Here is a 24,500-nt window from a genome sequence, read left to right on the forward strand (position 1 = left end):
AGATTGAACAAGTATTTGCTCAGTGGTTCACTTTCAAAACGAAGAAAATAACTAAGATCTCTCTCTTCTCTCTAATCAAATGTTGCTTGAGTTCTTGGCTACTTCGTTACTGTCAAAACCCGCAGACGGATGCCACTTCTCGCAATTTGAGCCACACTTCGGCACAATTGCCGCAATCGTACTAGTTGTGAAGCGATACTTTTTAGCACTAGTTCAGATTTTCCCTGCCGGGTATGCACACCTATGTAGTATGTGAGGCGTATGCGTACATGTGTTTGTATGTGCATATGCGCGAATTATGTTGAAAGTGTGCAAATTTGACATTTAACTGTTGTTAAGTGATGTTGACAAAGTGACACAAAACAGTGAGCAGGCGACAAATTATCGTAGACGGACGCAGATGGGATCAAAGATTTAATTATGTAGATATGATGGGCGTGGTTTCAAATTCAGAGGGAAAGTAACAACGTTCAAAGGTTTGCAGGTGAAAGTAAATCTAATGAGCAAAGAAGTGTCCAAGTTGATGGAATTTTATACTAGTTTAGGCACTACAGCCACTAGCGACTACTCTATTAGCCCTTGTAGAGATGTTTGTGGGCAATTAACTACAAAAGTTTTAAGTTAAAAAACTTTGATCATAAAATAAAAAGGATGAAAGGGTGAATGTCTATAGGAACCTCTTGAAAAATAAATAAATAATTGGCGCGTACACTTCTGTTAGGTGCTTGGCCGAAGAACTCCTCCTTCTATTTGTGGTGTGCTTCTTGATGTTGTTCCTCTTAACTCGTAAATAATGTTTTTTGTTAGAATATAAAACAAACAAAAAGTTATAAAAAAATATTTTGCACGTCTTTGTAAAAAAAATTTACCCCGAGATTTCAACTGCAGTCAGCAAAGGGGTTTATCCATCGATTTTTTTAGCTTTGTTGGCTGAAATAATATCTTTTATGTGTCAAAAATTTAACTGATTAGGTTAAACATTTACAAAATTTGTGGCTGTCATTTGAATAGAATCGGAAAATATTAAAAATAAAAATCGAAAATCTGCCCAAACCGAATGCTCAACCGATGTCCATTGTCATCAAAAAGCGTAGAAGCACCAATTTCACGCTCATAGACTATTTTCGGTAGGCCGTCGTTAAGGAAAAATGTTACTTCAACCATCTAAGAGACGATTCAGGAATAGAAACATGAAAACGAAGTTACTATGGGTGAGATAAGTGCCAAAACTAAGCTAATGTAAAGCCGGTCAGCGTAAATTATTTGAAAAAAAAATTACATTTAGCATTTGCTGTCATATAAAAAACTTCCGAACAAGCGCTTTACATGGAAGAAAATAGTCAACGTTGTATGCAAAAAAAAAAAATTGTCAAAAATCAACCCGATTTTTGAGCGACTTCAGACGTACACATTTTCATCCGAAAATTTAATGGACTATAAAACTGCATACCTAAAATTTGTCAAAATATTCTGATTAAAAAGTTGAAATTTTTTAAGTAAATTTTGAAAAGTTTGTTAAATATTTGTTAAATTTTCTTGAATTTTCTACAACATTTGAAGCTTCAAATTACAAGAATTCTGTAGTGCAATAAACCATATTTTCATAAAAAATTAACGAAAAAAACTTGGCATGAAAAGTTTTGCGAATATCGCCAAAAGTATAGATAAAATGGCTTAATTTTATGAGCAAACGTGCATATAATCGTTTAGGAGAGTCGAAACGAGCAGATAAATGCACAGAAACTGACACTATTTCAATGATCCAGTATATTCCAGTTGAGCTGTAAATAAGCTGAATTGATTCCGGCTCATCATCCTTCAGACAGTTCATGCAAAGCGAAGTTATGTTAAGTCTTGCTGCAACATCGATTCCGATTAAAAAATTACGATGGTTGCAGCTTAGCAAACTCCCTCGACTGCCTCCGATCCCTCCACCCATTACCAGAGATATTTCGTAACATTCCACTATCAGCGCTCTCGCTTAACGCTCGCTGAGATATGGTCTGGCTATAGACTATTATTGCAATCTATGCACTGATCTTGGCGCCGTCTGAACACTGCTTTCCCGCTTCGCTAAAGTTCTTTAGTTTTTCTTTGAAGTTCTTCACTTTTTTTGTGAAGTTCGTACTTTTCTTATTTGAGTGCATACAACTTTTTCCGAAGCAGGGAAAAAATAATTCTACCGCCTCCTATGAATATAAAATCAAGCAAATTGCTGGGAAAAATGTACTTAGCAAAATGGTTGCTCCCACCAGCACTAAACAAGTCTACCATTTTTCACACTTTTACTAGTGATTCTCACACGAAGTGGCAATATTTCAAAGTATTTTTCACGTATAAATCATAAAAGATACAACAATTTTACAGTTTTCTTGTTTCTATACAATTCCTGTGTTATTTTACGAACAAAGCTTTTTTACACTAAAAAAAATACCCAGCACAACAAAGGGCATTAAATGAGACAATGTACTCTGATATAATGTATGAGTGCGACTATGTACGAGTGTGTGCACAGAGGAGTGAGTATAATGAACGCGAGGCTAAGAGCAAAAAAAAAAACAACACGGCGCTTTACAACAAGCAAAGTAGTGCAAACTTATTTGTGGCAAGAGTACTTAGTATATGTCGTAATAAAATTGATGACTCTAACTAGCCGCTGGAGAGAAGGCAAACTGAAATTTCCAAAAACAAAAAATTAAGCGCTCTGCTATACTGGTGGCCAGTAAGACAACCAAGCACTGGTGGTAGTGAAAAGTTGTGAGAAGGCGGAGAAGTAGTGTGAAAACAGTTGCAGTTAACTACTTCGAAATGAACTGTAATTTAAGAGAAAAAAGTAAAATAGAGAAAAAAAGCAACAACTGTTATTAGTGCAAACTAATTGAGCCAGCCCGAGTGCGCGGAGAGTGAAAGGCATGCAAGTGTGAAAGGTGACGTAAGCCCTCCTACTCATGTACGTGCATACATTTGCCGCTACATAAATACATAATCATTTCGCACTCAAATTGCAGCTTCGCACAACAAAGCGAATATGTATTATCAAATGACCCGTAATTTACATGCATATACTTATACATGTATGTATGTGTATGCATGTAGTCGGCAACATTCGACGACACGCGTGGGCGAACGCATAGTGCACTAGCTTCGGCAAGCAGAGAGTGATTGCGAAGCATTTCGTTTAACGCATAGAACAACTGTGTTGAATAACTGTAAAATAGCAGCATCAGTTGACATGCAATAATTAAAACGAGTGACTTAAAAAGCAAAAAACAAAAAAAAAAAAACACTAACGAACAGCAAAATATTTAGTACGACAGAGAGTAAGAGCCAAGCTAGCGGTATATAGACGCACCACAGTGATAGTGCGCGTGGTAGCTGCGGCCATGTCTATTACACTTTTAATGAGAGTGAGTGTGCAACGGCGATTAGTGTAATTAGAAAGCGAATTAAAAAAATAAAAAGAAAAAAAAAACAACGACTGCGAGTGTCATTCATGTGTGACTTCCTGCCAATTCAGTAGTGGAATAAAACGATATTATGAAGGTTTGTAAGTGTGATAAAAAAAGCATGAAAAATGGAACGCAATGATGAGTTAGTGCAATAGGAAAATAAATAGAACATCACCGATATGTGACGACGTTGTCGAGCAACACGTTTCACGAAGACGAGCTTTGTAGCGGCATAAGTAAAAGGGTACTGAGGAGACATCCATACGCACAAATACATATACATATGTACATTTATGCAGTTGGCAGTGTCATTCGATATTTAAGTGTCATTAATAGCTACCGCGTAGCTACAGTCAAACGAGCAAACGGTGCTTAAACGTAAGTGAAGCGTTGCTATGATGAGATGTGATGCGATATGAAACAAAGTAGCGCGACGAAACCAACCGCGCCGTATCAATTCATTTCCACTGTTGTTGCTGTTGGTTAGCTGCCAAAGCAAACGCAAGACGAGCAACATAGAGCATTTCGCTGTAAGCCAGAGCTTCACTGTGAGCACATTAACTACATATTTTGACAGCAATCAAACAGTTGTGCGTGCGCTACATAAATTATTTGTGAAGAAACAAAAAAAAAAAAAAAAAAACGAAACAGCAGCTAACACATCAAAACAAAATGTACGGTCATTAATAAGCAAAAAAATTGAAGCAATAAAACTTAATGATAAAGTGGCAAGGTTATGAAGAAAAAGAAAAAAAATTAAGCACAAAAGAAAATAGGAATGGCAGGCCCATAATAAACATAACTGTTAATATGTAAGTGTTGTTTATATGAAAGCCATAACTTTACGCCTGTAATAAAAGAAAAAAATAAGACTAAGGGGTGGTTACTTTTTACTAATTAAGTTAAGGTAAAAAACTATGTAAGAGTAAATTTGTACAACTTGACAGGTTGCCAACAAAAATAAAATTGTGTAAGCAAGAAACTCGTAAATAAGTATAGTAGCTTTAGAAGTTGTCAGCACTCTTCAGAGGATCCAGTTCAGATATATAGTGGTCACCACAAAAAGTATTTTTTGAGAGGAGCTCCCGGAGCAGCTCGTTTCCAAATAAATATTTTTACTAATACTAAGTCTTAAAATACAGTTAAAAGATAATGTAATATATATATAATTGGCGCGTACACCCCTTTTGGGTGTTTGGCCGAGCTCCTCCTCCTTTTTGTGGTGTGCGTCTTGATGTTCCACAAATGGGGGACCTACAGTTTCAAGCTGACTCCGAACGGCAGATATTTTTTATGAGGAGCTTTTTCATGGCAGAAATACACTCGGAGGTTTGCCATTGCCTGCCATGGGGTTACCGCTATTAGAAACAACTTTTTGTTAATTTTATCTTTCACCGAGATTCGAACCTACGTTCACTCTCTGAATTCCGAATGGTAGTCACGCACCAACCCATTCGGTCACGGCGGCATTAATGTAATATGTGCACAAATTTTTAGATCACTAAATTTAAAAGTTTTCTTAGAAAAAATTCTAAAGAATTCGCTTTATTCGGCCTTTTAACTGTATATAACCCCTTAAGCTTGAACTCTGAGTTAAGATTTTATGATATAATAGGGCCTTGCCTGCATACTAAATCGGCTTGACATGCGAAAAACAGTTCCTCCTCACTTTTCTTCAAGTTTTCTCAATTACGGGTAAAATCCAATCGACTATTTTTATGCCGACGACTAACTATGCAAGTCGAATAAACATTAGGGATTTATTCCTCTATGTCAGCCTTGAAATCCAACTGAGAATATCTCTTGCCCACAAAAGCTACTTTGAACTAAGTAGGCAATGCGATAGTAAACTACTCTCCTGACGAACAAAACTAACACTCCAAAAAGCTTTCACCATGCCCGTTCTTATCTGAGGATCAAAAGCTTGAGCCATGGCAATATCCGATGAGTCGTTCCTTGCCGTGTTTGAGAAAAAGAGTCTGCGGAAGATTTTTGCAGCTTTGCACGTTGGCGATCGCGAGTATCGCAGGCGAAGTAATACATAGACATAGTGCAGCGAAGACAAACGCTCCGGTTCTTAAAGGATTCGATGCGATACCAGCTGGTGGTAGCAGAAAAAGAGGAAGGTCTCCTTTGCGATGAAAACATCAAGTCGAAAGGACTTAGCTTTGCTTAGTGTATAAAATTGTTTAAGCTCTTATTGCGCCAATCAAGAAGAGAAGTATTGTAGACAAATCTGGCCTCTTTCTCTTGTTATCCCCAACCCATAACCCTTGAAGGCTTAAGTGCAATAAGCAGCTAGGTATGCCTGAACGTCGAAAGAGCTACTTACGGTTCTTGGATTGAGTAAATAGTTTCCACTGTTTTGGGAAAGGTGTCGACTTTGCTAAAAAGAGCTGTGCGGAGTTAATTTGAGCTGCGGAGTGAGTTTGTTTACTCTTCTGTTTGTTTGAGCTTAATGCTTCTAACCTGGAAATATCTATTGCTACTGTTGAGAAACTCCTGATTAATGCTTTCAAATACACAGTAAATATATAAAGTATAGAGATCTGCGACAATCGGTTATAAGAACGATCGAGGGTGATTAGTAGTATTTTTCTCACTGAATATGAATATAGTAGTCCCTCATGCCAGAATTCTGAGTAATTCTAGATCGAATGTCACAAACACCCTATTCGACCTATTTGGAAACTTTTTTTTACGAATTTTCCGAAAGAGTAAATATTTCGTCTGACTTAAACAGTCACTAAAACGTTTCTTTCGTACCTGTGATAAAAATTGGGTTAACTGTTATAAGAGTTATTTCCAATTTAATTAGAGCTTGGTTATTTTTTTAATCTTATGAGGTCTACCTAATAGACCTTAAGGTCGAAGTGCATATCTCTATTTCCTAGCTTATCTTATCAAATCTTTAGGAGAGATAGAGGGAAACGGTTGGCATATTCCAGTGTGTGGCATTTTCATCAGAGCATTTTTCCGTCATATCCATTCTGGTCTTTCTATTTCCATATACCGGATCACAGCCGACATTACAGGCCAAAATACCCCGAAAAATAACTTGTCATTTGAGTATTTCAAATTAAGTGGGAAATTCTTCAACTCAAGCCATAGAAAAGTTTCTTAACCATTTTAATTCTCCTTCTTTACATTTGCAACTTAAAATGGTTCCTGCGCAAATTTCAATTACCGTTTTTACATTTGCAATTAAACTTGACTTTTGGGTAAATTTGTCAAACTCATTTCCTATTCGAAAAAAAGTTGAACTCATTAACAAGTGCTATTTTGTGTTACAAAAATATGAAATAGCAACCAGTTTTTATGGAAACGGGTATTTAATGAAAGCTAAAAGTTCGTTAAACTCTTCGGATGCGGTCCATAAATATGAACAAAACCAACACTGACAATGAAAAGGAAAAGACAAACCAACAATAGCGTCAACCTCAATAAATTGCAACAAACAACGGATAGTCAAATTGGAAACAATAGTTGATGGCGAAAAACAGTAAATGACAAAATGAGTACAAAGGAAAGGCAACATAAATGCAGGGATTGGACTATTACGTCGTAAAAAAGCAAGTGGGCATATGAAAACTGCAAATAGTAGTAAACACTTTTAAAGCACACTGTATACACTAATCGTACATCCCGCGGTAAACCAAAGCTCCTCAACATTGTAACCAGTTCGGACTAATTTACTTTTTCGAATGTCGAGAAAAACTTTTGACATGCATGTTTATGCTGATTCGTGTCCATTCTTTCAATCCAAAAGTCGTTACTTGTTAACAGTTTCAGTAACAATTTTTAATCAGGAGCGATAGATTGTTAGCCTAGGGTCCTTATCCACAAGATCGGGTTTACATCTTAAATTTAGCTGGTGAGAGCAGCATTTCGTTTTTCAGCCGTTTGCTACAAGACAGACGCTGTTTTGGGCTGAATGCTTATTGAAAGGTGGCACTTCTTGACCTTGTCGATAATTGATTTAACCTGTAGTTGTTTAAGGTTTTACAGAGCCCTAGTACGTCCGTATCCACCACTCGCTACTTGTCAGTGACTGCTTATTTGTTAGAAAAAACTTAGCTGCAGCTAACCTCCATGTCTGATGGCAATTTACTATTCGCAACCTGTGACTCGTCGGATAGTCTTGAATTTTAATAGTTGCTCTCTATATAAAAAGAATGCCGTGTATCGAGACAGCGCAGTTGGAGCTTCAAAGTGTTACGCAGATGGTAAATGATATCTGTCTTATTCCCTAGAACATTAGACAAAGGGCATTGTGATCTTAATAGACTGCTTTGCACAAGCAATTTGGAACGTTCCTGCTGCTCTCAGATCAAGGCTCAATTTAATCTGGTAAAAATACAGTAGATAGGTAAGTAGATGAAATGGTTGAAGTGCCAGTCTGGCACTCCTCAAGTAGCACTAAAGCACCGTTTTGATACCATTAGGAGACCTCCAACAGGCAGATATCTACAGCCAGCCAGAGATGTTGATGTAATGGAGGAGATTGATTGAATTTAGATTGGCGCACTGTCCCAGGCTGCCGAAGGAAGGAGCGCCCAGTGACCTTAATCGTATAGCAGCCAAACCCGGGCAATTACAGAGAAAGTGCCCAACAGGCTCCTTCTCTGAAAGGTCCACACAGCTTCTGCAATGGGGGTTAAAACCAAAGCTAGGGTTTTCCGCATGTGTGCCGATCGTCCAGTGACTGGTAAACACAGCTACGAGTTCGCAAATTGAATGGCGAGGAGTCCAAAGGACTTTCTGAGCTCTTCTTATATTGTACTGGGTTTTCGAAATAGCACATGAAGAAATGGAGCTCAATCTTTTCTGCTCTTTCCTGAGAAATAATTTGTGCAGTTCCACTTTAGCTACTGTTAGGTGGATGTCGATGACCGGGTAGGAGGCTTCAGAGGCCAATTCAGTACCCTTCCTGGGAAACTCATCAGCAATTTCATATCCCTCTATGTTCTCACTATGTCCTGGAACCCAGATCAGAAAAATGTTACCTTCACACCCAAGAGATTTGGTCTCTTCCTTGCAGGAGTTTACTAATTTCGTTCTGCTCCATGGCATCGTCAGAGCCTTGATCGCGGCTTAACTATCGGAGAAAATGTTAATATCTCTCTCGCTCCCGCGTTCCCTCAGCATTTTACATGCCAACATTGAAATCTCATTCAATTTTTTTGACTTAGACATTGGGACATTTTAATCCATCGAAGTAAACATATAAAGACGACGATTTAAGAAAGGAGTCTGGCGTCTGACAGCGGATCGGTGATAACACAATGGATATTTTTATTGAGTCGAGGGTTTAGTGGTGGTCTATTAATATTCGAGAGAAACTTTCAGAGCTATTCGAAGCCAAACGAAATTTTGGACACGATGACTCATGTCTATGATTTACGGAAGACAGCGTTACTATATTAAACAGAATTACAATGCTCGTTACATACATAGATAATATTGAAAACTTCGACTTCATCCGGCTCCCAGCGTAATACCCGCCAGCTCAGAGAAGAAGGTGAAAGAGGTTAGTTTAGCGCTGTACGAGAACAAAACAAAGAAGCTCATGGATTTAGTTATAACTTCGATGTTGTGAAGCATTTCGTATACTCGGAACCGGCATGAACATCACTAGGAATGGAAGCCGTATGATCTGGAGAGGAATTATTCTCGTCAACAGGTGTATATTTTGGATTCGGTGGCAATTGAAAAGCGGAACCCTCATTCGACGAATAAATACCACTTTCTAAAGAACTCTATGTAAGTCTGTGTCAGAAACGCGGATGACGCCAATTAAATCAGAGCAGGGATTAAGAACAAGCGAGGCAACTACTCCAGAGAAAGTCTATAGAACTATTAAAGTAGGCGAAAATAATCGGAAAAAATGGAATGTTGGAAGCATGAAAATTAAATGAGAATGTCGCAATGTGGTGCTAAGACGTAACTATGATGTTGAAGCTCGGATGAGTAAAGAGCAGCCTGCATTTGGCTACTTTTCAAAGAAGGAAGGCACTTTTGACAGACTGGTGCAGTTTTTTGGTCTTAGCACGCACTGGCACTCGATTGTGGAGCCAAACAAGAAAAATAAGTTCAGAAAAAGTATTGATCTCCAAAGTGCAAACTTTAAAAGCCAATAAAGCCACCTGCGACGAGAAATATTTGCCTTTCCTCCTTATACTCAAAATATAAAAAATCACCTTTCGTATTCCTATTGCGAAATCAACGTTCTGAATCTCAGCTGCTTCACTATTTAAGGCACCCCAAGGAATGGGTGTGTCATTTGAAGGGATCACGCAGAATGCTATTGCGTGAGTCCAACAATTTTCAACATTTCAAGGTTAACAAAGACTGCATACAAGCAAAACACCTAATTTTGATTAATTAAAAGAGAAGAGAAATATGTCAGTATGTAAAAACCGTTGAAATATTTCAAAAATTTCAGTAGAAGGGAGTATTGTTGAAAGCAAAGCTATTACAATTTCACAAAATGCGTGTTTGAAGGTTATCAGCTGCTAGCTGGTTGATGAGGGCATTGCATGCTTGGAATTCGTGCAGTAAATAGTGAGAGTCAGTGCAAACAGTGAGAAAGCGTAGGCGCCATGGAGAGAACCAAGAAAAGCGCGCTAAAGGAAGAGCTGGCAGTCAAAGGCGTAGCAGCTGAAAATCCGACAGCTGTCGAAAATTAATGCAAATCTAGAATTTAAAATTAATGTTGGCGAAATTGATATGCAAGTATGGAAAAAAGGAGAAAAACAATGAAATAAAAATTATAAGAAGTAACAAATATTTATAACTTCGATGCGATTAATATGTGATGCATTGGGTTGGCAACTAAGTAATTGCGGTTTTTTTCCAGAAATTCAAAGACCATTTTTTCATGGAACTAAATAACTTTATTCTGTAATGTTTTGCCCATTTTGATCAATGACCTTTTGCCATCTATCAGGCAGGATCATAATCCCATGTTCATAAAACTTCTGGTATTTAATAGCAACAAAAAAAGTGCGTGTAGCGTAGTACACATTACAAAAGTGAAACTTTCAAGGCAGACATAGAAAGAGAGAGAGACCCGAGAGAGAATGAGAGAGAGAGAAAGTGAGAGAGAGAAAGAGAGTGAAAGAATATATTATATATCTAAATAAATTCACAACATTTGTAGAGAATACAAATAGACAAAATTTACAAAAAACGGAGAAGGGTCGACCGCTATAGGTTAACCCCGGACACAACCGTGACAACAACGCGCACTACTCCGAACGTTTATCACAAACGCAGCGATTCCAGGACCGCAGCAAAGGCGCAAATTACGGCAAGGCAATACCAATAAATCCGACGCCGGAATGGATAGCACTTTATAGCACGGACAAGCACTAGCCGAGACGGAAATAAGCGCCAAAAAGTAGGCACAAAAAACGCCAAAAAAATGGGACCAAAAAACGCCCCAAACAGTAGGCACCAAGGAAATATAACGCCAAAAAGTAGGCACCAAAAATATATTTCCTATTAGTTTGCACCAACAAACAAGCGCCAAAAAGTAAGCAGTGTTATTTCTCACTGGAAATTAGCAACCACAAGGAAAAACTCAGGAAAAATAGCCTAAAGTGTATCTAAGATATATATAAGGTATAGCTCTCTCTCCCCTTTTCCTCTACGTTATATCTTTTTTCTCTCTCGCGGAACGAAAATGCCCCAAACGTTGCATGCCCTTGAAATTTTACCCGCCATTCTCGCTCGTCCATCGACGCCTAAGAAGTTTCACTTCAAAAACTGAATCAGGTACGATCGAAACGAAAAGTAATCAGATAGTGCTAGGTCAGGACTATATGACGGATGTGGCAAAACACCCCAACCAAGCTCCAATAATTTTTTCCGAGTAGCCAAAAATGTGTGTGATCCTGCATTGTCATGATGGAATACAATACTTTTTCGATTTGTCAATTTGGGCCGGTTTTCTTTAACTGCCATGTTTAATTTCGTTAGTTGTTCAATGTAGACATCAGAATAGATCGTTTGGTTAAGTGGTAAGAGTTCAAAGTAGACAATTCGTTTGTAATCCCACCAAACAATAACAAAACCTTCTTTTGATGAATATCAGCTTTTGATGTTGTTTGAGTTGGTTCCCTGGTCTGCTCCACGATCTTTTCGGCTTGATATTATTGTAAGCAACCAATTTTTCATCGCCAGTTATCAGTCGTTTTAAAAATAGATCATTTTCATTACGTTTCTTTAGCAAATCGCAGCTGTTAATGCGTGGCGTTACATGCGTTTCTTTCAGTTCGTGAGGAAGCCATGTATCGAGTTTTTGAACATAGCCAAGTTATTTTAAGTGATTTTCAAAGCATGTATGTAATACAGGGTGGCTGATGAATTTTGCTACATTAAGAAAGTCAAATAACTTTTTTTTAGTGTATGGAATTCATTTATTTTTTTTTTTTCAAGTTGAAGGTCATTAAATTTTATTAAATGTAGCTTAACTAATTTTAAAAATAATTGAATTTAAATGCCCCCCATTGCTCGTTGACACAAGTGCGGCATCTTAGTAAAAAGTTGTTCATTGCTGCTTTGAGAGTTGCGACAGGAATAGCCGCAATTGTTGCCCGAATGGATTGTTTTAGTTCATCCAAATTTGTTGGCTTTGTTTTATAAACTTCTTGTTTACATAAACCCCACAAGTGCAGTAAGGTCAGGTGCAGTAAGGTCAGGCGACCTGGGGGGCCAACGAAATTCGGAGTTTCTTGAAATCAGTTTATTGGGAAATTTTCGTCGCAACTCTGTCATAACAGTCTGGGCTATGTGAGACGTTGCCCCATCGTGTTGAAACCACACAGAGTTGAAAGGAATTCTCTTTCGCCGTAAGTCTGGATAGAAAAATTCTTTCAGCATTTTCAAATAACGGTCTCCAGTAACCGTAACGGTGTGACCATTTTCTTCAAAAAAATAAGGCCCGACAATACAGCGTGAAGAAACCGCACACCACACTGTCACGCGAAGAGGATGCAATTCCGTCTCGTGGAATATCTGTGGGTTAGAAGTACTCCATATTCGACAATTTTGTTTGTTCACATTGCCGTTTAAATCGAAATGGGCCTCATCAGACATGAAAAGGCAGTTTAACATGTTTTGGTCTTCTTCCACCATTTGCAGGATCTTCTGGCAAAATTCCAAGCGAATCGGCAAGTCTGCTGCATTCAGTTTGTTAACCATTTGAATTTTGTATAGAAATAAGTCTAAATCTGTGTGCATTATTGTTTGCAAAGACTGTCGGCTGACACCAAGTTGAGCAGATAAGCTTCTTGTTGAAACCCTTGGATTGCTTTGTATAGCTGCAGCTACAGCAGCGATCGTTTCCTCATTCCGAACTGGTGGGTTTCGATGATAAGGCCTTCTTGCGACTGTTCCTTGCTCAGCAAAATTATTCACCAGTCTCATTATGGTCCATCTGCTCAGGGGATCGCCGCCAAACATCCGCCTGTACTCTCTCTGTACCAAAACTACGGACTCAAGTGCGTGATAGGGGCGGACTATCCAAATTCTTGTTTGCGTGTCCCAGTTATCCATTTTAATAAATTTTAAAGATCAATCTGCAAATTAAAACAAAAATGGAACAGATAACTTAAAAAGAAAAAAAGTTATTAAATTTTTTTTTTGGTAGCGGCTTTCATCAGCCACCCTGTACATGAATCTTCTCTGCAATTTCATGTGTTGTACTATGACGATCTAAATCGATTATTGCTTTAATTAGGGCGTCATCAACTTCGACCACAGCATTTTTCATCTTTGAGTGAAAAATCACCAGAACGAAATTTGCAAACCAATTTCGACACTGCCGTTCTTTTAAGGCTTCGTCACCATAAACGGCACATAACTTTTTATGAGCTTGTGATGCGGTTTTCTCTTTGCGGAAATAAAAAAGCAAAATATGACGAAAAGGTTACTTTTTATTTTCCATTTTTCAACGAACGCCAAAACTACGCAACCGATCAAAAAACTTTTTTTTTACTGATTGACAGCTGAATTGCCAACTATCAAATAACCAAAAGTGTTTTACATTTTTTCTACGCCTGCAAACCTAAGAATTCAACTGAAGCCATCTATGAGTGAAATCCTCAATTGCCACTCCAATATTTTTGGGATGGGCAAAGAGTTTTGTTCGTGGGCTGGTAAAACAATAAATTCTGAATATTATTGTAACCCTTTGGACAAGCTGAAGGAACAAAAATCTTGAAAAAATACCTAGCTTGCAAAAGAAAAAATTCTTTTTCATCAGGACAATGCACCGTATCAGAAGAGCATTTTGACAATGGCTAAACTCCATGAATTCGAAAGCTCGAATTGTTAGAACATGCACCGTATTCACCAGATATGGCCCGTAGCGACTTCCATTTCTTTCCACACCCAGAGAAATGCATGCGTGGAAAGCGTTTTTCAGCAAATGATGAGGTCATACAGTCTGTGTCAGAAAAAAGGAACCGCGATTATTCATGAAGTAGGTAGGTAGGTAGGTGGGGTGGTTATCATAGAGACACACTTAGACCTTTCGCAGGTCCATTGTGATACCACTGGTGCTTATCCTTACTCTACGTGTTCCTTTTCAAACCATCCGGTAGCTTTAATAAACGAGCAGAGCTTCGTTAGTTTTAGATGGGCTATGTCCGCTGCATCGGTTAGAAATGCTGTATCAAGAGTGCGCAGCCTTCTCATAGCTAGGCTTTCACACTCACATAAAAGGTGTCTGACTGTTTCCTCTTCTTCTGTATTAAGACAGCTTCTACAGAAATCGAAGTACGGGAGTCCTAACCTTCTAGCGTGGCTGCCTATTAAACAATGACCAGTTAATACACCTATCATTTTTCTTATAACTTCTCTGTTAAATCTTAGCAAGATCTTCGATCAACCGCTGTTCCAGTTCGGCCATGTCTGTCTGCTTAGTTCGCATGTTGTGAGGTTTTGCCAGCTTGTATTTACCTTTTTGATGGTTTCCCTGTCTATAAGTAATTTACAAGTGGCTATGGCAGGGCCGTAGAGAGCATATCCGGGCCCCGGGGGAAAATTGCAAATGCGGGCCCTTTCCAATTATGTCTGATTCATATAATTCGAATTACTCTCGAGTCCGGGCCCGGGGGAAAAAGTACCCGAACCCCCCCTCTCGTCGGGCCTGGGCTATGGGCATGGGTATCAGCGCCTTATCCAGTTCGAGATCGAGCGTTGTACCGGTTCGTGCAAGTTCATGCGCCTTACAGTTTCCTGCAATATTCCTGTGGCCTGGCACCCAGATAAGGTGCACCTTGTAGCACTTAGATACGTCATTTAGTAGTTTAAAACATTCTAGAACTGTTTTTGACGAGTGCGTTTTTGATTCAAGCGCTTTTATTGCCGCTTGACTGTCCGCCTGAAATACACTGCAATGGTCAGGTAAGCGAAATGATTGGCATACTCCGAGTTTATCGGAGTAGACCCCTCCACCTACTTTGTTGTCCAGTTTTGAGCCATCTGTGTAGATGTTTAAATCATTTTTCTTAACAATAAGCCCGTTATCCCATTCCTCTTTGGAAGGAAATACTGTGACAAAGGATTTATTAAAATTGATGCCCTTGGTCTTACAGTAATCCGTTGTGCTGGGAATGCAGGGGAATTGTTCTAAAATTGAAGAGTGTTCTCTTTGGTTCGTTCTGAGTAGGCCGATTTCTCTTAGTCTGAGAGTTGCTTTGGCAGCTGTTTGCTTACCGAATTGCTCTATTGGTAAAATATTAAGCATAATATTTAGTGCATCTGTGGGTGTGGTTGTATGAAGTATAAAAGATATATGTAAATTTAAAAATTTTGTACATGAGAGTATGTATATTACAAAACCTCGAATCGCAATTACTCAATAAGCCGTGTAGTCTTCATCGTTGTCGAGTATAGCCTGGCATCTTCTTCATGCTTTGAATCAGCTTTTCTGCGTAACTCGTCGACAAAGAGGACCAGATTTTGCGTACTTAACACACAAGTTGCTTTAAATCGTGGACTGGCTTTCCGGCAAGATGTGCTTTCATAGTTCATAGTTCATAGTTTTCAATGGGATTGGCGTCTAGGGACTGGGAAGGCCAGTGCAATACTGTGACGCCATTTTCTTTTTTGTTGTTTCTCAATGTGTTTTTCTGAGAGCAGTGCTTTTGATGATGTGGGACCGTAGGATATGTTCGCCTCCTTCAGTTGTCGTTCGATGGTGTAGATACACACATCTATTCCCTTTTTAGCAAGAATTGTGCGTGCTGGCGTAGCCGCAAAGAAGGGTCCCGCTTAAAATATTGAACCATCACTTTATCCTGCTTTTTTGTCGTCACTCGTTTCAAGCCGCGCTTGGAAAAGTCATCAACATTTTTGTACCCCTTATATCGCTGATTCCATATCACAACAAACTTTTTCGATTTTTGAATTACTTTTGCAGCTGCGGCGTAAAATAATTTCGGCCCTTTCGAATGCGCCTCAAAATGCTTGGCGTACTTCTCACTCATTTTTGTTTGGTTGCGTTTACGGGAAAGTTTCGAACAACACTAACCTGAGTTAGTACTGGCGTCATATCCCTTGAGTGAGACTATTACGTAGCAAAAAGCAGAATGAAATATATCTTGAAGTTACAAGAAAAAAACTGGTTCTTTTTTTCTGTCACAGACTTTAGCAGATGTGGGAGCGTACATTTTGCTGCCCTTCCAGATTCTCACTTCAGGAATGGAATTGGAATCTCATTGGATGAAGTTAATTGTTGTTCAGGGAGACTATTCTGAATAATAAAGTGTATTTCCAAACCAAAAAATTATGTTTTTCTTATCGGAACTCAAAACGTGGTATGTGCTGAAATTGCTAGCTATCGACTTCCGATACAAGTGACTCATTTTAATCAACTGTCATCACCTTTGCTGAGTAATCATTGTACAATTTCACGGACTGAATTCAATAAATTTGTGTTCATTATTTTTTGTTTGTGTTTTTTATATTTAATATTTATCAAGCATGTGATTTTATTTTATTTTTTAATTTGCTTGAGTCTATGGCTGGCTGCACTTATTGTTGGAAATTATAGTGCGTGACTTATTTGAGAATGAGATCAGCAAATATTACAACAAAACTAGGATGAGCCTATTTTTTGCTCTGACCAAGGGCTTTAGGTTTACATCATACACTTTTGAACATTTTCAAATCTAAATTCATTATAAATTCATAAAACAAATAGATATAATCTAAATAGTGTAGTTTACCTTCATTTAACGAAGTGTCGTTAATGGAAGTGTCGAAATGGATGCGTGGCAGGGTTTTCGATTTGTACTCACCTGGAAAGAAATAGGAAGAAAATTGGAAATTTAGGCAAATATTCATAGACATAAATTATTAAAAAAGAAAAAGAAATAAATATTAAAACTATAAATATTCAAATTTAGACGCACTTACTAAAATATGATATATAAGCACAAATGATATTTTTAATAATATGAATAAAATAATTGTTATAAAATATAAATAAAAAAATTGTATAAGCAAAATTTTGAAATCAAAATTTTTCCTGTACGAACTTTTTCTTCACTCAATCGGCCGTCAACGCTAGCATCAAAATGAAAGATAGCTGAAGAAGTGGGCGATCTCTCGCTACTATCTTACGAAAGTGAGCGAATCGGCGGCGCTGACAGCGAGCTCGAGTAGGGTAAAACCACCAGACATACACTGGCGTACATCAGGCCTAGTACTGATACGTAAGCGGAACAAACACCTGGCTAAACACACAAGGTTAAGTCTAAAATAAAAATACTGAGCTAAAATAGAAACGACAGGAGCTTTGTTCTGATATTTCCGATTTTATTTATTCAAAATTGTTCCCTCTGGCCTCGATACAATGTTTTGTGCGATCTAAAAGCTTTTCGAAAGAGTGTTTCAGGTCATTGACCGGAATGTCCTTCAGGATGTCGGTACAAGCCTTTTGGATGGTCTCTACGGTCGCAAAACGCTTTCCTTTCATGGCCAAATGCCATTTTTCGTATAGGTAGAAGTCACAGGGAGCCATATCAGGCGAATACGGTGAGTGTTTGATAGTTAAAATGTGATTTGTAGTCAAGCAATCAGTCACAAGAGTGGATCGATGAGATGGTGCATTATTATGCAATAAGCGTCAGCTTCCTGCTACGCGGTATTCAGGGCGAATTCGACGAATGCGATGCAACAGACGCTTCAAAACGCCAAGATAGAAAATTGCATTGACGGTTTGGCCCGTTGGCACGAACTCCTTGTGGACAATCCCCTTGGAATTGTAAAAACAAATGAGCATCGACTTGATTTTTGACTTCTCCAAACGCGATTTTTTGGGTGGTGCTTCGTCTGGGGTCTTCCTTTCGGCACTTTGACGCTTAGTTTCAGGTTCATGTGGAAAACCCCCCGTTTCATCACCAGTTACAATGTTGTAAAGGAAGTTCTCGTCTTTGCTCGCCTCTTTAATGAGGTCTTTCGAATGTTGAATTCTGAGCAATTTTTGGTCCTCAATTAACTTGTGCAGAATGAGCCCAAATGATTTTGGACATATTCAAGACCAATTCCATGAATTTCACCTATGATTTCGGTTCATTTTTGATACATTTACGAAAAATTTCGATAGAGCTTTTGGTGATTACTGATTTTGACCGTACCGTTTGTTCAATGTCATTTATGTCCTCCCAACCATCTCTGAAACGTGCAGACTACTCAGGAACTTTGGCACGAGATAGACAATCGTCGCCATAAACTTGTTTCATCAATTCAAATGTTTCGGTAAACGTTTTACCGATTTTCAAACAAAATTTGATATTAGCTCTTTGTTCGAAACTCATTTTTGTACCGATGACACAAACATACTGACACTTTAGACGTAATAACCTCCCTTCCACTAAACCGAATGTCAGCAAGCTTTCATTGGAAGTCAGCTAGGGATGCAACTAACTCATTAAAAAGACGGCGCCATCAAAAACGCAAGTCTTGTTTATTTTAAACTTCACTTTGTACCAGAGGAGGAAATAAAACTCAATAAAATAAGGCAAATACAAGAATCTAAGCAGAATAAAATGTTTTTTTTAAATTCTCATTAACTTAAGGGGTTACATGGGTTTCGTGGGATCAAAAAATCGATTTTTTTTTTGGCTTATTAATTTCTACAACATCTCAAGAATATTATCTTAAATTTTGAAGTCGATCCGAATAATTGTTTCGGAGATACAGCCTTCGGAATGTGTGTGCTCCAAGTCACTTTTATTGTTACTCAAAATTTTAAACGCGTTTTTCTCGGAACCGTGTTTTCAAAGTCGGTTGTCAAATGTTCTCGAAAACTACTTAACCGATCTTGATGAAATTTTACACAGGTGTTCGAGATACAACTTACTCGTGCTTGAACGAAGGATTTTGTTTTTTTTTTTCAATTACAACTATTTAAAAAAAACAAAATGTCAAGGAAATTTGACCAAAATTGTCATTTTTTTTGGAAAAATGTCTGCCAAAATTCCAATTTTTTTTTTTTTCTTTCCTTCGTTCAAGCACGAGTTTATGGTCTTAACTAAAACACTTATTTTTGTTTTTTCATTTTTAATGATCCCGTCAGGAGTTATGCTGACAACGTGGATGCACCTTTTTTTCGAGAAGTCACCGGAAATGACGTCACAATGGAGGAGTTTTAAGTTTTTTTTTTGGAAAATTTCAGAAATTATTCTTTAAATATGTATCTATAAGACAGAAGAAAGTTTGAATTAAATAAATAATTGTTTACATAGAAAAATAAAAATAGGCGTTTTTTTACCCGACGAAACCCATGTAACCCTTTAAAAAATGAAATGAGTGTTTTTCAGAGAATAGAATGGTTTTTACTTTTTGTACCTGATCTTCAACTTTTCAAGTTTCACAGCGCATTGCTTTTGTTTTTAATGGGTAATATTAATTGAACATTTTTTACATTGCGCAAAGGTGCCAATCGATCTTTGCTAGCAGAAGCAAACATTTATTTTCATGCACTCAAATAACAGTTTATTCATAGCCACAGAGGAGTTCGATAAACGTGATAAACTATCTATAAATGAAATTAAGAAGTTGCATTTTCTCTTCCTCTTCTGGTGCTCAATCCCTCGTGGGACTTAGAGCACCATAAGGGAAGTCACATAATCCTACATAAACTGATAGACTCCTCAGTTATAACGTTTCAAGTTTATTGTTGAGGGCAATCTTTCCTATAATGTTGAGATTTATTCAACTTTTACACATTGAAAACAACTAATATGCTCGGTAACGCTTAACTACTGCTAACTCAGCCTCTTTAGTATACAATAACAACACAATGCACAACAATAAGTAGCTCAGATCAGTTGAATCAATTTAAATAAAACTCTCTCAGTCATATTTATAAAATATGCAATGACAGATGAGCAGCAAGCGAATTGACGACAAGCCACTTGCCCACCAACCTCATCAGTTAAAACTCAAAGAGGCACAAAGTGGGGAAAAGTGTGCAGTTTAAAATGAGCTGCAATGCATTAAATTAGTCTGTCCGCACGAAAGTCCAGCATAGATGTGCGTGTAAAAGTCAAGCGCTAGTGGGGGAGTCATTACGGCGCGCTAACTATTTATGGAGCGTGCAAGAATACGCGGCAAGTCAAATCACCAGCCAGCCAATGAGCCAATGAGCCCTAGTCATACACTTTGTGCGACTATGTTTGTATGCATGTTCGCCTGTGCATATGTATTGTAATTTCGCGCTATTATGTGCTGTTAGGTATTTATTATTCTTGGCATTCATCGTTGACGCCTACATCACCATTCTAGTCAATAAGCGCGCGCGCACACAAAATTCCTACAACATCATTATTATTCATTTATGACAAAACTGAAATAAATGAGTATTGAGAAAACTGTATATACAGGGTTCGGCATTCGAAGTGTAACCTACTTCAGACCGCTTCCGCCGCTGATGCACGGGCATGGAGGTGGTCATCAAAAGGGTGCAACGTCACGTGAAATGGTTCAAAAAGTGAAGAAGCGACTTGAGCGAAATCCCCGACGAAATGCCAATCAAATAGCGAAAGAACTGAAAATATCTGACCGTAGCACCCGCCGCAGACTGAAAAATTATCTCAAAGTCAAGCCTTACAAGATCCAAAAGGCGCATGACCTCACACCAAAGCAGCAACAAATTAGGCTTAGGAGAGCGAAGGAGTTGCTTCGGTTGGCCGAAAGGCCGAAAGCAGTCAATTTCCGAACATTGTATTTTCTGACGTGAAAATTTTTTAATTCAGCATTTCGTAAACTCCCAATACGATAGGATTTATTTGACCGACCGTTCATTCGAGAATTTGAGTCATCGCTTGGCCACCAGGAGGCAGTACTCGCCACAGCTAATAGTTTGGGCCGCCGTAACCGCAGATGGGCGCTCTCCAATCGTTTTCATCGAGCCTGGCGTTAAGGTAAATGCGAAATATTACCGGGAAAGTATTCTGGGGGTTCCTTTGAAGCCGTGGGCAGCCAAACATTTCGGTGGCAGACCATGGACGTTTCAACAACGAGCTCGGCACCGTCTCACAAAGCTCGAGTGAACCAAGAATGACTAAAAAACAATGGCTCTCAAATTCACCAGACGCGAATCCGATGGCTTATTATCTTTAGGCCATTTTGAAGAGCAAGGCCCGAACTGTACGAGTCACCAGTTTCGAGGCGCTGCAAAAAGCCATTGTCCGCGAGTGGATCACAACACCTGCAAGTCACATTCGGGCAGCTTGTGATTCGTTTCTGGACCGTCTCAAGCCATAGTCAAGGCAAAATGCAATACTAATCGAGCAATAATGAATTGGCTCTTAATTTTGTATTATTTTGAAACATTTTTTATTTTGAATTGAATAAAAGTAATTTTCCAAACTGAATTTTTTATTGGTTACACTTCGAGTGCCGGACCCTGTATAGTACAGTGTTTGTTTTCAAAGCCCTTTTTTTAGTAGGTGGATACTGACTTTATGGCATTTGCTGTGACAAGTCATGCCGCCTTTTTATTTAATATTATTTGACACTTCTTTGCTTAAGGACCTTGGTTGAAGCAGCGTGGAAATTTATTTCCAAAATCGATGGTGAGCGAAAAAATGTTCACAGAGAGCTTTGCCGAATCTAAAACATTCAGCGACGAAACTCAATCATGGCTGGCAATTGCTACATAAGGCAGTAATCCATAGGTAAGTTATCAGCAGTGACCACTACACCCTGAAAGATTCAATCGGATCAATTTGTAGATAAGGTCATAATTGGGTCATGCTTCTTCACATGTCATACTGCCTGGGAAACTATCGATTAGCTCCAGTCAAAGAAGGCAATCTCGCATTTCAACTTACTTACTTACTTAAATGGCCTGATCAAGTAACAAAACCCGTTGCCGGATTAATGCCGACTGCAACAAGTCTCGCCAGGCGTCTCTGCTTTGCGAGCGAACTCTCCAATTGTTTACAACAAGCGAAGATAGGATTCCCTCGACTTGGTTCTTCCATTAGAGGCATGGTCTTTTCCTATATCGTGGTCCTCTAACTTGTCCTCTAACCTCCTTTGCTGGAGCTTCTACATTCATTTGCTCGACTTGGCCAGCCCAGCGCAAGCGCTGCATTTTGATGCGCTTAGTTATGTCCACATCGTCGTAGAGCCCGTGCAGCTCGCAATTTTATTCGGCGGTAGTAGTTATCGCCAACACCAGGATGACCAAAGATTTTCTGAAGCATCTTTTTACCGAATAAGGTCTGCGACACAGCCCATACTTCAGCGCCAGCAGCGTCTTGTAGTGTTAGATTTGTCGTGCGACAGAGGTCTCTGCTACACATTTGCTTATTGAGACCACAGTAACATCCATTAGCAAGCGTGATTCATTGGTTTATCTTCAGACTGACATCGTTTGTTGTTGTGACGGCTCAATTTGGCACTGAGCCAAATAGGCTTTGAGATTAAGACCAATAAAGAGGTGACTTATAAACTTCCGATGTAACCAGAATGGCACAATTTTTGCTACGGCTTTTGGGCCGCAGACATATCGGGTCGTTCAATAAGGCCGTAGATTTTCTTTTATAAAGAAAAGAAGACAAAATTTATTAAAACTATTTTTTTTTATTACTTTTTTCAGTCTTTGGCATTTCCATATCCATTAAATGTCCACCTCTCGAACACAGGATGCACATTTCAAAACTGGCTAAGACTTTTTGCATAGTTCGGGCTGCATATCGTTTATAACGCATTTGATTTCGTTCTTCGGCTTTGGACACGTTTCCAATAGCACCCATGTTTTATGCGTTGTGTGGCAAGTGGCACAGAACTGGTGAAACGACACATTGTCCAAGCTCCTGTCATCTAATTCAGGCCATATTAGAAAACATGAGCTCCGCTAGTCACCAAAGGACCACTTTTTTGTGGTTTCGTTGATAAGGTTAGTTTAAGATTAGCAGATTTTAACCGGCCTTTCCAATTCTGGTACCGGGTTGCCATCTTAGCTTCCATTATATCTATCTAAGCATCTGTGGCTTTCAAGATAACTTATATTAATACAAAGTGAAGTCCAAAATAAACAAGACTGGCGTTTTTGATGGCGCCGTCTTTTTAATAAGTTAGTGCGTTGGAAGTTACATCCCTAGTTTATTTCCAGTGAAAGCGTGGTGACATTCGGTTTAGTGGAAGCGAGGTTATTGCGTCTAAAGTGTCAGTATGTTTGTGTCATCGGTACAAAAATGAGTTTCGAACAAAGAGCTAATATCAAATTTTGTTTTAAAATCGGCAAAACGTTTACCGAAACATTTGAATTGATGAGAAAAGTCTATGGCTATAATTGTCTATCTCGTGCCAGAGTGCATGAGTGGTATACACGTTTCAGAGATGGTTGTGAGGACATAAATGACATTGAACAAACGATACGCTCAAAATCAGTAATCACCAAAAGCTCCATCGAAATTGTTCGTAAATATATCAAAAATGAACCGAAATCATCGTTGGAATTCATGGAGTTGGACTTGAATATCTCCAAAATCATTTGGGCTGACGAAAGGTCTGTGCACGTTTCATTCCGCACAAGTTAATTGAGGGCCAAAAATTGCTCAGAATTCAACATTCGAAAGGCCTCATTAAAGAGGCGAGAAAAGAACTTTCTTTACACCATTGTAACTGGTGGCGAAACGTGGTTTTTCTAACAAGAACCTGAAACTAAGCGTCAAAGTGCCGAATGGAAGATCCCAGACAAGCCACCACCCAAAATGTCGCGTTTGAAGAAGTCAAAAATCAAATCGCTGCTCATTTATTTTTACAATTCCAAGAGAATTTTTCACAAAGAGTTCGTGCCAACGGGCCAAACCGTCAATGCAATTTTCTATCTTGGCGTTTTGAAGCGTTTGTTGCATCGCATTCGTCGAATTCGCCCTGAATACCGCGAAGGAGGAAGCTGACGCTTATTGCATGACAATGCACCATCTCATCGATCCACTCTTGTGACTGATTGCTTGACTACAAATCGCATTTTAATCATCCATCACTCACGGTATTTGCCTGATATGGCTCACTGTGACTTCTACCTATACGAAAAATTGCATTTGGCCATGAAAGGAAAACATTTTGCGTCCGTAGAGACCATCCAAAAGGCTTGTACCGACATCCCGAAGGACATTCCGGTCAGTGACCTGAAACACTCTTTCGTAAAGCTTTTAGATCGTACACAAAATTTTATCGGGGGCTGTCTCCTATGAATAAATAAACTCGAAGTTATCAGAACAAAGCACGTGTCGTTTCTATTTTAGCTCAGTCTTGTTTATTTTGGATTTCACTTGTATTTAAAATTAATTTATTTTGCTTAGAGCCACCTTATTTTTTTTACTGAGATAATTTTCACTCGCTTTAATACACCTACCTACATACATTTATTTAAAGCTATTTTATACTAATTTTCGTTTCATATTGCCCATCTCACAGAGACGTGTCTCACTTTTTTCCAAAGCATCTCACTTACAAATTTCAAACACTCCAATTCCCCACTTACATATTTCTCTCATTTTTAATGCCACCTAT

The 24,500-nt window shown here is 38.6% G+C and overlaps 1 protein-coding gene across 1 annotated transcript in view; it reads right to left on the reverse strand.

Annotated features, from left to right (window-relative positions):
* Positions 1 to 24,500, reverse strand: part of LOC129238380 (uncharacterized) — a 55,345-nt gene that overhangs the window by 7,646 nt on the left and 23,199 nt on the right. Inside the window, exon 2 of the mRNA XM_054873406.1 lies at positions 16,691 to 16,762. Within this exon, the coding sequence (XP_054729381.1) occupies positions 16,691 to 16,762 (72 nt within the window). The remainder of the gene's footprint in view (positions 1 to 16,690; positions 16,763 to 24,500) is intronic.

The sequence above is a fragment of the Anastrepha obliqua genome, chromosome 2, assembly GCF_027943255.1.
Source record: "Anastrepha obliqua isolate idAnaObli1 chromosome 2, idAnaObli1_1.0, whole genome shotgun sequence".
NCBI lineage: Eukaryota > Metazoa > Arthropoda > Insecta > Diptera > Tephritidae > Anastrepha > Anastrepha obliqua.